Source organism: Triturus cristatus, chromosome 9 (genome assembly GCF_964204655.1).
Source record: "Triturus cristatus chromosome 9, aTriCri1.1, whole genome shotgun sequence".
Classification (NCBI taxonomy): Eukaryota; Metazoa; Chordata; class Amphibia; order Caudata; family Salamandridae; genus Triturus; species Triturus cristatus.
In genome coordinates, this window is record NC_140592.1 from 363,824,848 (window position 1) to 363,839,657 (window position 14,810).

The 14,810-nt window shown below is 42.8% G+C and overlaps 1 protein-coding gene across 1 annotated transcript in view; it reads left to right on the forward strand.

The window, feature by feature from the left end:
- Nucleotides 1-14,810, forward strand: part of CACNA2D2 (calcium voltage-gated channel auxiliary subunit alpha2delta 2) — a 1,194,468-nt gene that overhangs the window by 939,783 nt on the left and 239,875 nt on the right. The window contains exon 17 of the mRNA XM_085627677.1: nt 1,737-1,811. Within this exon, the coding sequence (XP_085483803.1) occupies nt 1,737-1,811 (75 nt within the window). The remainder of the gene's footprint in view (nt 1-1,736; nt 1,812-14,810) is intronic.

Genomic DNA, 14,810 nt, shown 5'->3' on the forward strand with positions numbered 1-14,810 from the left:
CTGGGTGCTGGAGGGATTCGTGGCAGATATGTCCATCACTTGAAGCAGCACATGTACAGAAGTCAGCTTTTTGCATTACAAAGGTATAATTCTTTTTTGACATTTCTTCAATTGTATTCGGAATTTAATTCATGAAAATATTTCTTTCACCCAGTGTTATTTTTATGTATTTTTAGAGTGTTTGTAAGGACGGAAAGCAATGGAATATAGTAATTAACAACTGGCGTCAGAGGCAGAAGCACACACCTGCCTCCACCTGTGCAGAATTGCCCGTCACCTCACCCTGTTCTTTTATGCGCATCATTTCAAGACTGAATTAGAGGAATTTTTCTCCCTTGCAAGAAAAAAACAACTTCAAGAACGTTAAAAGGACTTTCTAGCTCAATGAAGCATATTAGGCGTACACTGGTTCATGGTACTGTGAAATTTGCACAACAGAATTTGCATTGGTTTGTTGGGTGGACACCAGAGCTTTACGTAGAATGAAAAACCTGGGGCAATAGGTCTGGCATTTACAAGAGTTTGAGCTATTGGCATTGTAAATGACAATGCCTTTTATTTATGTTAATTATCAAAACAGATCAATAAAAGGCATTGTCATTTATAATGCCAAAAGCTTAAACTCTCGCAAATGCGAGACCTATTGCATTGCAAATGCTTGTTTACTATATCCCCCTTCAATGGGTTTCTGTCTGGCAGATTCCAGCAGCTGGCTCTATAGGCATCCACCTAGAAATGACCCTGGTCTTTAACATAACCTAGTATATTGAGCACTATACCTAATTTTTAAAACTTGATCCAACTCCTGCTCAAATGACACAGTAAAGTCCTGTTGTTAACAGAACACATTATTTCCATAAGTAGGACATGGGGGGTTTCAGGAAGCCCTGGCTGTGTGTTAAATGTTCTTATAGTATCATCAGGGCCTGGACACTCAACCACATATGTTGCCTGGAATTACAAAAACATTTGTCACCCAGGATATCTGCATGGTACAAACCAATAATCTCTAAATACTGCGGTTATTGTTCTGTTCTAGAGCAGATGTCCAGCTTGGCCAGGATGTGCTCTCTTAAAAAGTTGAAGATATGTTTGATCCCTCCTGTACATTTGTTATATGTCAAACACTTTTTAAAGTGCATCATACGCCACTAGGTGGTATAATAGTGCTGAGAGCGATTGTACAGTGAAGTAATCTAAAGTAGTCCTCCACTGACTGCAGAGTTAGGTTTTAATGTCGCTGCTAAATGGCATATTGTGTGACAGGTATGGGGTTTGTGTTGAGCTAGTTCCAAGGCATTTCTCCTTGGTAACTGAACGCTGACCGGTTCACTGGGCCAGTCAAATGGTGGGCCCTTTCAGAAGACCTGATGAAGAGTGCGGAGCTGTGGAAAGGGAATAAATAGATTTTGTTTCATGCAAAACAGTGGCCCACCATCATAAAAGGCCCAGCAGAGAGACAAATGAACCCTGGAACTGTAATTTTCAGCCAGGTTGTCCATAATTATTAAGCTTAGAAATAATGTGGCATTATGTGTGCATATACACAGTCTCTGGTGGAAATCAACCTCAAGCAATAAGTTATGAGGAGCGTCTAGGTAACAAAATGCTTTATTAATGAAATATTGTTACAATATTACTGATGATTAGTAAAGAACCTTTGTGATTGAGAAAGTGGTTGCTGAACTTCTATTTGTTGCTAAGTGCTTCTTATATATTTCTAATTTGTTTCACAGTTAGGGGCAAATGGCTATGTCTTCGCCTTGGACCTGAATGGATATGTTTTACTCCATCCAAATCTACAACCACAGGTAAGATGCCCTTATACTTAAAATCACCAACCTCAGGTAAGACATAGTCACTGCAGAATTCTGAAAACTGTCATTGAACAAGAGATGTGCATTACCAACACAGTTTTTTCTTACCAGATGAGCGCATGAGAGATCATGCCATTGTGACAGTTTCAGGACACGGACCCACGGAGTTTGATAAAAAAGGACCCTTGCTTTTAAATCAAGAAATGAAATTTGAACTTTATCTGAATGTTTCAATTGAATACTTACTTCTTCTTGTGTTATGGACCCAAAAAATTATTTCTGGCCTTTCTTCTGGAAATGAAAAAAATAATACATTTCAAAGTTGGCACCAGTCAGAATCATACCGAGAAATCTTTAGAATTCTCATTATCAGAGGGGAACTAAAAACTTGCAAAATGAACAATCTTTGTGTTGCACTGCATCAGCTTTTTCATCAATCGTCCCTTTCATAGGTAATCCCTTCTTTAGGGATGACCAAAAATAAGTCGCAAAAGGTACCTAGAGGTAATTTGTTAACTTAGAATAGTCTAAATTATTGAACAGTGATAAATGCACAAATGGCATTTGGCCATTCTACATTCAAGTCATCAGACGAACAGGAACACTCGTCAAAATATCACATTGTATTAAACAAGCATTAGCTAAGCCTATAGGGTATGCCTTTTGGTTTTGCCTTTGTTTATGCTCATGCAATTCAGCAACAGCAAACAGAAAATGATTGCAGATGCAGAATAGCATCAGCCCAAAAAAAGCCCGTGCATGTAGATATAACCGCTCACACGTGTCACTGTGCATGCACATGTATACATCATTATGCTACAGTGGCCTCAGCTGGGAGGGTTGGGGAACAAGAAAGGGGCAGGATGAGAGTAGTTTAGGACTGGGAAGGGAGAGGAAGTAATTGGCAAGTTTGTGTGAAAGAAACACGGAGAGAATGGGGTGGAGATTCGAAGGGGAAGCAGCACGCAGGGGAGGCAGGAAAACACATGCACTACCATGGAGTGCTAAATAAAAAAGAAAAAAGTAGTTACATGTATGGAGCCTTGAAAGTCTACAAGTCATCCTATCAAAAGGATGGTAAAGAAGCTATGTTATTGGTAGGGGCAAACACATAAAGAAGAAGGAAGGCCATAGAAGCAACCAAATGAGATTAAAATAAGGACAACAAATGATCAGCCACGGGCTGACCCTAATTCTAATATCTAGTCATGATTACAAGTTCCCTTGTAAATTGGTATGCCTTCTACAAGCACCGATTTGTGCAGGGATTGCAGTTATATGCAGTGCAATGTTTATCACACCAAAGTGCAGTGAAGTTTGACACACTGAACTAAATCTCACCGGAAATTGGTTAATGTGATGAAGTTATCACCCTCTGTTAAATTTCAGCAGGTCAAACCTGCCGCAATTTAATAGGGGGGAAATGGCTGGTATTTACTGAGAAGGAGGATTTTGGTGCATTAAGCACCAACATCAACATGGTGGAGTGGTGTGGCTCACTGGTTAGAGGCAGCAGACCCGGAAGCAGAGGTCGGCCCGGGAGCAGGGTTTGATTCCTGACGCGGCAGGGTCTTGGGCCAAGGTCAGCGGACTCGATAATTCTCGCCTCGGTGCCTACTCTAACCATGGATCCCACTCAGCAACTCTGGGCAATAGCTTGCTTAATCTCCACTTACGGCCCCATCAGCGGCGGGGATGCTAGTCTTCACCTTGGAGATGCCCAGTAGGGACCATCTCACAGGGAAAGCTAGGATGGGTTCCCCAGCGGTATACAGCGCCGGGACGCCCCGTTGCTAGGGCAGCTGTGCGCTTTACAAGTATACAACATTTAACATGTTATCTCTCATTAGAAAGCATAAAAAGAGTGATTACACTAGTCATTGCAGCAAAATGTGATTACTATGATTCTCTTTATTTCAGGATCTAAAAAAATGTTTTGTAAAGATTTCAGATAGTCAAAAGATAAGCTTCTAGAATTGTCATCCTTTCACCGTGTTTTTCATCTTCCAATTCTCAGTTTTCGGCTCACCAGCTTCATTGGTTTCTCATTCAAAGTAGGATCTCCTTCAAAGTCTTCTTCTTGGTTCGCAAATACCTATAGCATGAAGCTACATACTTCTTAAAAACGAAAATACACAAATACACTCTAGCACACACCATTCGTCCCTCTGCTGAATCGCTTCTTAGCCAACCATCCTTCGAAAAGTTCAACTTAGGAGGCAAAGCCTTTTCTACTGTGCCACCTCATCTCTGGAACATTCTTCCTTTGGAAGTAAAAAAAAAACCTCTTCTCTAATTCTTTTCAGGAAGAAACAAAAAAATATTTTTAAGGTATCTCTTAAGCACCAAATGACCATTTGATGGATGTAGCACATGATAAATATTCATTAACATAAACAGCCCTTTTAAAGGAATTCTGAACCCAGGCGTATCTGATTTTAGCGGGTGTGTTAAATTGTACATATCGCTCAAGGGCACTTGTTATCAGCTCTTAAGTATTGTTATTGAACACAGTAGGTCTTCATCAACCTTAATTCAACAGCAATCCTATTTTATTTAATAGCCGTATTATAAAATGAAAGTTGAGGCTTGGCGATAGCTGAGAGTGAATTAATGTAATGATTGTATCTAATAAATTTCTGTACAATAGAAAAATTGACAGCCAGAATGGAGTTCCAGCATGCTACCAACGTTCTTTTGTTACACAAACACATTTGTGAATTATTTTTCTTAGCCTGTTTAAGAAGCAATTGTGTGTGTGTGTTTTTAGACGTGCAGTTGAAGCCAAAGTTTGGGAAATAGAGCAAGACCCACGTTACAAGTTGCCCGGATAAAACGCTTCCGGATCCCTGCACCAACACTGCAGGGATTTGGTACAAGTGTCATTCCAACAGTGGTTTTCCTCCTGAGAAATTGTGTTTAATGCAGCAATCAGAGTTTGCACACCAGACTATTTGCTGAAATTCCACAATTCTGGGCAGTTTTATGGTAGCTAGATTTTGCCCAGAGTTTCTGGTGAAATGTATATTTATAAAATTGGGAGTGATCATATTACCCTGCTCTTGTAATGACACATCACAACAGATGAAAAAATGGAGGAGGGTAAGAATGTGAATTGAGTGCTGATTTTAACAATTCATAGAAATGGTGAATGAAAACAACATATTTTCTAGGTTCGGGCAAAATCTGAATTACACCAACATAATTTGTGTAAGTTAAGGAATCACCAATTCCGCTTGTTACATTACACCAAGTTGGATATGTATATCTCCATTTGCAGCAAAAGTTTAGCACGGGAGCATGGGAACAACACATCCAGAACAAGCGCGACTGTTGATAGCGACAGTTGTGTTGTTTGTGCTATATTTTATTTCAAGGTGGGTCCTCGAGACAAAAATGAGCATGAGATCAATTTTGTGCTGAAATATAGCATTAAATGACAGATTCGCAATTTGCATATTTACACATAATTTTCCTGACATTTCAGGTAGTTTTGCAAAAGTAAATTAGGCTAATTTGACACACCCCTAAAATGATCCCTCCTTGCCTTTAAAATCTAAAAATGCTTTATTATCACAGATACTTCTGCGGGTTTTTATCTTTACTTCATATTTTACGAGTCGTTGTTTCATGGCATCTCTTAGTTTCTCTTGTTGGTCTTTGTTTGAATCCTTGGTCAGCTCTTCTTCCAGCGTTTCTATTTCTTTTAAGGTTTTATCTCTGTCACTCCAAGCGAAGCGTACGAGAATCTCCAACATCCCTTTGCATGAGAGGGCTGTGTGTGTTGCCCAGGCTTCCAAGAGCATGGGGTCGGGGTTTTCATACGCTGGAACCGTGTATATCCGCAAGCCTCTGGGGACCCTCTCTACTTCGATGTAGTTTTGAAGTGAGGTAGCCTCCCACCACTTGCGGATCTCCCGCTCGTATAGTCTCTCCAACTTGGTGTGACCAAGGATTCAAACAAAGACCAACAAGAGAAACTAAGAGATGCCATGAAACAACGACTCGTAAAATATGAAGTAAAGATAAAAACCCGCAAACAAGAAAAATTTGATCGGGATGAAAGGGACTATACAATGGGGAGAGTCCTCACCTTCGCGAAAAAATTCGAGCAACCCAGAAGAGAAGTGAGAAATGGTAACAAAACAAGAACCACTGAAAAACCTCCCAGGGTGGACACCTCAGAATCCGATGTAACAGAGAACGAACAGTCGGAAGACGACGCAGCTGGCATGACGGAAGATCTAACGAAAACCCCTTTTCAAAAGGAGTTCAATGTCATCAGACAGTCATGGCTGCGGGGAGGCAAAAGCAAACCCCCGGAAAACGAAAAACCAGAAGGGGGGGCCGGAAGAGGAAGAACAAGAGCGAATCAATCCACCAGAGGTTCCAGGAGCAAAAGAGGGAGCAGATGGTAGAAAGCGACCACCTGACCATAGTCAACCTAACATCCAAGGTACTGACCCCAGCGGAGGAATCAGTACTCAAATTGGGTTTAACGTTTTGCCCACAAAATCGAATGGAGTTTACCCAAACAAGGATTGACTTATTTAAATTTGTTCGAAAACTAAAGTTACACAAACATTTCAAACTAAAACCAACAGCAAAAGAAACGAAAATGCTGAAAGTGTATAACACCACCGATCTTCTGGTGGGTGACGATCTAATCGCCCTGGAAATTCTTGAGGATTTACGACAAGAAGGGACATCGGAAGACCCAGAATCTACAACTACTACAAGTCAGAGACTCACACGAGTCGGCATAGAACAAGAATCACCTAAAAGCGGCATGAAACTACCCTCTAAGTTTCTACCACAGATGCCTTTTGATGCCATTGATACTTTCTCCGAAGCTGTAGTTAAAGAGCTAATTAAATTCAGAGGGAATAACAACGGAAAAACTCGAAAAAAAGACAATCTAACTGAAGCACAAAAAACTGCCATCAAGGATTTGGAAGAGGACAAGACAACCATCTATAAACCTTCTGATAAAGGAGGAAATATCGTACTGATTCCAAGAGAACTGTATGTAGCAGAAGCTATACGACAGCTAGGAGATAAAAATTGCTACGAGTTAACTACAATGGCAAAATACCAGACAAGTATAGAACAATTACACACTTTAATGAAAAAGTGGTATGAGCATTCAATGTTGGACTTTGATGAATACTTGTTTTTAAGAACCAATAACCCCGTCTTACCCACGTTTTATCACCTACCCAAGGTGCACAAAAATAGAACTCAACCACCGGGTAGACCGATAGTTTCCTCTATAGGAAGCCTGACAGAGAATCTCTCCAGATTCTTGGATCATTTTCTTTTTGAAGCCGTTTTAGGACTAAAATCCTACATTAGAGACTCTACCGACTTCATAAAACAGATCGAGAAACTCACTTGGCAACCATCTTATTGCCTAATTGTCTTAGACATCACGAGTTTATACACTTGTATCAATCACACACAAGGCATAAACGCAGTGAGATATTTTCTCCAGAAAAGATCCTTGAAATTTGGTATACACAATGAGATGTTGTTGGAATTTATCGGATTCTGTCTGAACAATAACATCTTCATCTTCCAGGGGGACCTCTTTAGGCAAATCTCGGGTACCGCGATGGGCACCTGCTTCGCCCCCAGCTACGCGAACTTGTTCGTGGGCTGGTGGGAGGAGCAGGTGGCATGGTCTGAAGAAAACACAGACTGGACTAATAAAGTCATATCGTGGTACAGGTACATAGACGACCTTTTCCTGGTATGGAATGGCACGGTAGATCAGGCAGAAAGATACATTGAACACCTAAATAGGAACGAGATCAACCTACGATTCTCAGGCGAGATAAGTTTGGTGGCAGTAAACTATCTTGACCTGAGAGTCGAGATACAGGAAGGGAAGATTACAACAGCCTTATATAGAAAGCCTACTGCTGGAAACAGCACACTACATGCTGCTAGTAGCCATCCCCAGAAACTGAAGAACAGCATCCCATATGGGGAATTTCTTAGACTGAAAAGGAATTGCTCTGAAGAAAAAGATTTTAAATTGGCAGCCAGAGCAAGTATAAATAGATTCATTGAAAGGGGCTATACTTCAGGCCTCTTAGAGAACACACTCAAGAAGGTAGAAAGAATACCTAGAAAGGACCTATTCCAGCAAAAGGTCCGTGATGATCAAACCGGCAAATTCCGCATGATAACCACCTTCTCGGAAGATGCCGACAGTCTAAGACGAATAATGAGAAAAAACTGGCACATATTAAAAACTGATGCCATTATTGGCACAGATATTCCAGCAGGACCATTAATCACCTTCAGAAAGGCCCGATCCCTCAAAGATAGCCTGGTTCACAGCCATCTAGACATTATACCATCTAAACAGGGAACCATTACTGAAATGAAGGGTTTCTTCCCCTGTGGGAGATGTAAGGCCTGTGCGCATAGTAAAAGGGTACTTACGTATGAGATTAAAGGCCTGAAAGCACCTAAAAAAATCAAGAAGTTCATGACCTGTAATACCACCCATGCGGTCTATTGCTTGAAATGCCCCTGCGGGCTAAGATACGTAGGGAGTACGATACATTGTGTGAAACTTAGGATCTTAGAGCACATGCGTGCAATAGCCAAAAAAGATTTTAATTATCCTGTGGCACGCCATTTTGCCCTTAAACACAATAGTAACAGGGATCTGTTACAGTACTTTAGCATAGACTGCATTCCATTTGATGTAAGGGGAGGAGACAGAGTTCTGAAGTTGCGAAGACTCGAATCACGATATATTATAGATCTCCAATCCAAGTCCCCAAATGGGTTAAATGGTGGGGAAGAATTGACAGTTCATCTGGGCAACTAATTGTTGTTTAATTCAAAGTGATTTTTGATCGTGGAAATGTTGACTGGTGAAAACCTGGAACATCGATAGCCTTTGCCGATTCACGGCTAAATAATGACAAACGAGGGAAACATGTAACATAATTTGTGTGGTGCAATTAACTGATCTACGGTAAAAATGCAATGAATTGATGGGTCATGGCAAGGTTATGATTATAGAATTGAGCATGATTATGAATTGTGTCGTAAAATGCTTAAAATGTTGTATTCAATCAACTTTATTTATAAAAAAAAGGGAGCTTGCATAATTGACCATTCCAAGATGGCGCCTATAATGGAAATGCGCCAGTCCCCTGTCTGTGTTTAGGCTGATCGATGTAACTCTTTTTAATGGCGCCTCACAGCGCGTTAGGCAAACACTGAAGAAGGATCTATTCTGAAACGCGTCTGTTTGCATTCGGTTTAAATTATTAAAATCTGCTGAAACGAAGCCCCGTGAGTGCCGTTTTTTCCTTCCAGAAAACGGAGGAATCTTTGGAGCCTATATTGTGTGCGGTACACCACCGCACTCGGCACCCGCCCGCAACGAGTGACTCGTATTTTGGTGTACTTGGAGCGACATATATATATATATATATATATATATATATATATCTATATTCACTGAAAAAACCATAGGTTTCACACATGTTATAGTTAGCGGAAATTTTACTGATAAAAAACCAATGAAATTCCCCCGTTATAGTTAGTGCAGGCAACTATAACTCACGCGACCGCAATCCTCTGCTGATGCTAATACTGTATTTAGACACTTATTTGCCCATGTCTTCTTCCATACATTTTTAGCTATACATATATTACAAATATTTTTTTTTCATAAAGACACATATGTCATCAGCAGAAGATTGCGGTCGCGTGAGTTATAGTTGCCTGCACTAACTATAATGGGGGAATTTCATTGGTTTTTTATCAGTAACATTTCCGCTAACTATAACATGTGTGAAACCTATGGTTTTTTCAGTGAATTTGCAAGGTTTTTTAAATGCTAATTCCTAACTATAACGTGTGTGAAACCTATGGTTTTTTCAGTGAATTTGTACGTTTTTTTAAATGCTAAGTTACTTTACGCCATTCGTGGCGTGCGCGCCCACTTAACGCAGTTCGTTCGGAACGAACTGCGTTAAGTGGGCGCGCACGCCACGAATGGCGTCAAGTAATTCTGTTCAGCCGTTCGGGCTGTAGCCCTGTCTAAAGGTCCTATGGAAAAATGCATGAGAAAAACGCGTTTTGGGACCCCCCTTTTATCTCAGCCCCCGCTTGACGAATCCCCCCGAGACTTTCAGGGTAGGAGCGGAGCGTAGCGCCCCACCTATTTTGAAAAATTCGCGAGGATTCGTCGACCGGCGCCAAAGTTATTCAAAATAGAATGTTGCGGATTTCCTATGGAAACGTGGTCCTAACTATAACTACCTACTGGCGACCGCCAGTAGGTAATATATATATATATATAACAGAATTACTAGAAATTTGGCAGAGAGGTAGTCCTCAGGTCAAGGAAGTGCCTTTTGTAGGTTTGGTGTAAATCTGTTCAGTAGATTCTGAGAAAATAGCCTTTAAATCAATATATATATCTGTGGCAGCTTACGGTGCGCTTACCGTAAGCTTACCGTAAGCTTACCGTACGCGTACGGTGGCGTGCACGAGCGCGATTTTGATTGGCTCTTAGATCTTAGTAAACATTCGAATCTGTCGAAACCAGGAAGCGGCGGCCGCCATTTTCTCTCTCGCTGTCTGAGTTGGGCAGCAAAAACGAAGCCAAAAAATGTCTAAAGAGGCAGTTTCTTGAGATCCTAACCACTCAGCATTGATATAGGGGTCCCCAAACAACCCCCAAGCCCCAAAAAAAAAATTTTTTTTTTTCGGAAAATCGCCGATTACGCTTACCGTACGCGTACGGTAAAAAAAAAATTTTTTAAAAAATTATCCACACTCTCCCCACCCCGTGTGCAAATGGTGCCCGAAGGGCACCATTTTTGCATGGCTTATTATTGATAAGAAATTAACAAAGAATAAATTTCACAAAGATGCGCATAATATGTCCCCCATGTGCGCACGGTGCGCGAAGCGCATCGTGCGTACATGGCCCATCCCGCATAACGTGGGCACGCGGTGCGCGCAGCGCACCGCGTGACCACCGTGCGTGCACGGCACTAACTGCGTAAAGTGGGCACCGCGTGCTCACTGTGCGCGCACGGAACGAACTGCGTTAACTGGGCGCGCACGCCACGAATGGTGTAAAGTAACTTAGCATTTAAAAAACCGTACAAATTCACTGAAATAACCATAGGTTTCACACACGTTATAGTTAGGAATTAGCATTTAAAAAACCTTGCAAATTCACTGAAAAAACCATAGGTTTCACACATGTTATAGTTAGCTGTACATTTCACTCGTAAAAAACCAATGAAATTACCTTTCAAAACGAAGTGCATCATATGTCCTCCATGTGCGCACGGTGCGCGAAGCGCATCGTGCGTACATGGCCCATCTAGCGTAACGTGGGCACGCGGTGCGCATAGCGCACCGCGTGCCCACCGTGCGTGCACGGCACTAACTGCGTAAAGTGGGCGCGCGGTGCGCGAAGCGCACCATGTGCTCACTGTGCGCGCACGGTGCGCGAAGCGCACCGTGTGCGCACGGAACGAACTGCGTTAAGTGGGCGCGCACGCCACGAATGGCGTAAAGTAACTTAGCATTTAAAAAAACGTACAAATTCACTGAAAAAACCATAGGTTTCACACACGTTATAGTTAGGAATTAGCATTTAAAAAACCTTGCAAATTCACTGAAAAAACCATAGGTTTCACACATGTTATAGTTAGCGGAAATTTTACTGATAAAAAACCAATGAAATTCCCCCGTTATAGTTAGTGCAGGCAACTATAACTCACGCGACCGCAATCTTCTGCTGATGACATATGTGTCTTTATGAAAAAAAAATATTTGTAATATATGTATAACTAAAATTTAATGGAAGAAGACATGGGCAAATAAGTGTCTAAATACAGTATTAGCATCAGCAGAGGATTGCGGTCGCGTGAGTTATAGTTGCCTGCACTAACTATAATGGGGGAATTTCATTGGTTTTTTACGAGTGAAATGTACAGCTAACTATAACATGTGTGAAACCTATGGTTTTTTCAGTGAATATATATATATTTTTATATATTTTTATATATTTTTATATATATATATACATATATATACATATATATACATATATATATATATATATATATATATATATATATATATATATATATATATATATATGCTCCAACTCGCCTCCAATTCAAAGGCAATCCCAAAGGGAGACAGCACTCGTTGGGGCAGGTTCCGTAAGTTTATTTCACACAGAATGCTGGCACTTCAACAGACGCGTTTCAGCAACGGCCTTCTTCTATGTTTACCGAAAGTGCCAGTCTTCCTGTTATTTAACCACAGTCATCCCATTATTGACACAAACAAAGGACCAAAAGTGAAATCACTGTAAGCCTTCACAGTATACTAGAGGGAGCGCCATCTTAATGCACCCCGAACTGCTCAAATATGACTTCAACATTAATTGTGTGAACACCAAAAATTCTAGATAAGTGAATAATCTGTAGCGTCGCGCTCTAGTCTTCACGTCCACGTGATGACGTAGAGCGCGGCGCCCATTTTGGGTGCCGATAGTAGGCGCCTAGCCCGCGAACGCGTCAGATGTTTCCCGGCGATCTCCCTCTAATGTGCAGGAATATAAGTGAATAAACCTATACTTACCTGCAACCAAACTGTGTATGGGCTGTGCTTCCAACCCATGAGCTCCCACACCACAAATGGTGACGAGGGACTGGGATTCATGAAGGAGAAGAACGAGGAGAGCACGAACAGAAGATACAGGAGGCCAGGTGCTTGGGAAGCATGATGATCGACCCCACACAGGTACTACCAGATGGAGAGCACGGCAGAGGGGACGCCTGTGCCTTTAGCAACACATGCACGGAGGAACACACATCGCGCCCGCAGGGAGCAAATCCCTAGCAACACCAACAAGCGGTCCAGACCACGCGGCAGGGAGGAGCGGCACCACTGCCACAACCATCCACGGCAGCACACTACAATGCAGGAAGTGCGGGCGCTGCGGTCAGTCGAGGGCCACCCGGAACACAAGCACGTGGGCACAAGAAGAAAGCTGCCCTCAAGGCGCAAGACGGTAAAGGAAGGGGGAGGCCCTGGCGGAGCAGGCAGAGCAAGGCTGTGGCGGCGGAGCGGCGGCGCACAAGAGCCCCCCACGCCGGCAGAGACAAAGCGCGCCAGGCAGTCCAAGGGGAGAGGAAGAGACACCAAGGGGAAGGGCGGAACCATCCTCACTCACGACGCCAATCCCCTTCCTACCCAAACCGGGAGAACCGTCGATGAAATGGGAGGACTGGAGAGAATACTTTATGAACTATTTGGAAGCTCTGGAGGACGAGTCTGGAGAAGCATTCCCCAGCAAAAGGAAGAAGAGGATCTTGCTGCACCATCTGGGACTGGAAGGGATCAGAGTATTTCAGAATATAGTCCCCACACCGAGGCAGGCGGCAGATGACGACGTGTTCCAGCACACGATAGATGACTTAAACAAGCACTACAGGCCCGCGGTATGCACGTCCATAGACAGATATAACTTCCAACAATGGAAGCAAGCAGAAGGGGAGTCCATAGATGAATACGTAGAAGCGTTAAGGAAATTGGCAGTCATGTGTAAGTTCGGCACATTACATGATGAATTCATCAAGGACCAAATAGTCATGCACACCACCAACTCGATGATACAGAACAAATTATGGGTCAACGGAGAGGCGACACTTAAAGAGGTGATAGCCATGGTAAAAAAGGCGGAGCTATCGAAGAGATGTGCAGAAGCGGCGAAAAAAGAGGCTGCCCCTAGGCCCATGGTGAATAAAGTCACGGAAGCAGAACCACCGGAGAGAAGCAAGGGGGCAACGGGGGACACAAGGACACAGACCAAATGGACGCCCAGACCGGCTCCGGCGAGGAAACCGGGCTCCGAGGGCAAGAACATGTGCTACAGGTGCGGCAGTCTGTCACACCCAGCATATGACAAGCGATGTCCGGCCTTCAAAGCCAAATGCATGTTTTGTGGGATAACAGGGCATTATGAGAAGGTATGTCACCGCAAGCAAAAGAGAATAGCCGTCAAATATGTCGCACAAGAAGAGGAGGAAGAAGGAGAAAATGAAGAAGACGACGACAGTGTGCTGTGCATAGACGAACACGTGCTGGGCATCAATTGCAACCGCTCAAAGAAACCACAATATGACCTAGTGATTGGAGGTGTTCCAATACAGATGGTAGCGGATTCAGGATCCCCCTACACCATAATACAACACAATGTGTGGGATGAACACTTCAAGAACTTCCTAGGTGACCATCTGGAGCCCCCAGACATTCGCCCAGTCACTTTCATAGGAGACCCTATCCCCATGGTGGGATACCGCCATCTGAAATTCGAATTCAAGGAACGGCATGCCAGGTGCAAATTATATGTGGCAGAAAAGGGCCCATCGGTTCTAGGATGGATAGACCAAGGAGATCTAGGTATACAGTTGAACCCTGGTGGTATCACACAAGTCTTAATGACTAGCGATGCACAGTGGCCAGAAGCAGGAAAGCTGAAGGTAGAGTTTCCCAACGTGTTTGGAGGCAAAGTTGGCTAACTAACAAAATTCACACATAGGATCGAGCTCAAAACGGATGCAAAACCAGTGTGCCACAAAGTGAGGAACATCCCACTGGCAATCAGAGAACAGGTGCAACAAGAACTTTACAGACTGGAAGAAAACGGCATCATAGAACCGATAACGAGTGCTGAGTGGTTGGCTCCATTGGTAGTCGCCTTGAAACCGAATGGAAAAATACGTCTATGTGTGGACCTGAGGGAGTTGAACAAAAACATCATAGTAGAACGGTTTCCCCTGTCTAGAATAGACGAGATGCTAGCAAAAACCAAAGGAGTGAAGTGGTTCTTGACCATCGATCTCACATCAGCGTACCACCAGATCGCACTACACCGCACCTGCAGGAAGCTAACATCCTTCATAACTCCCTTCGGGTGCTATC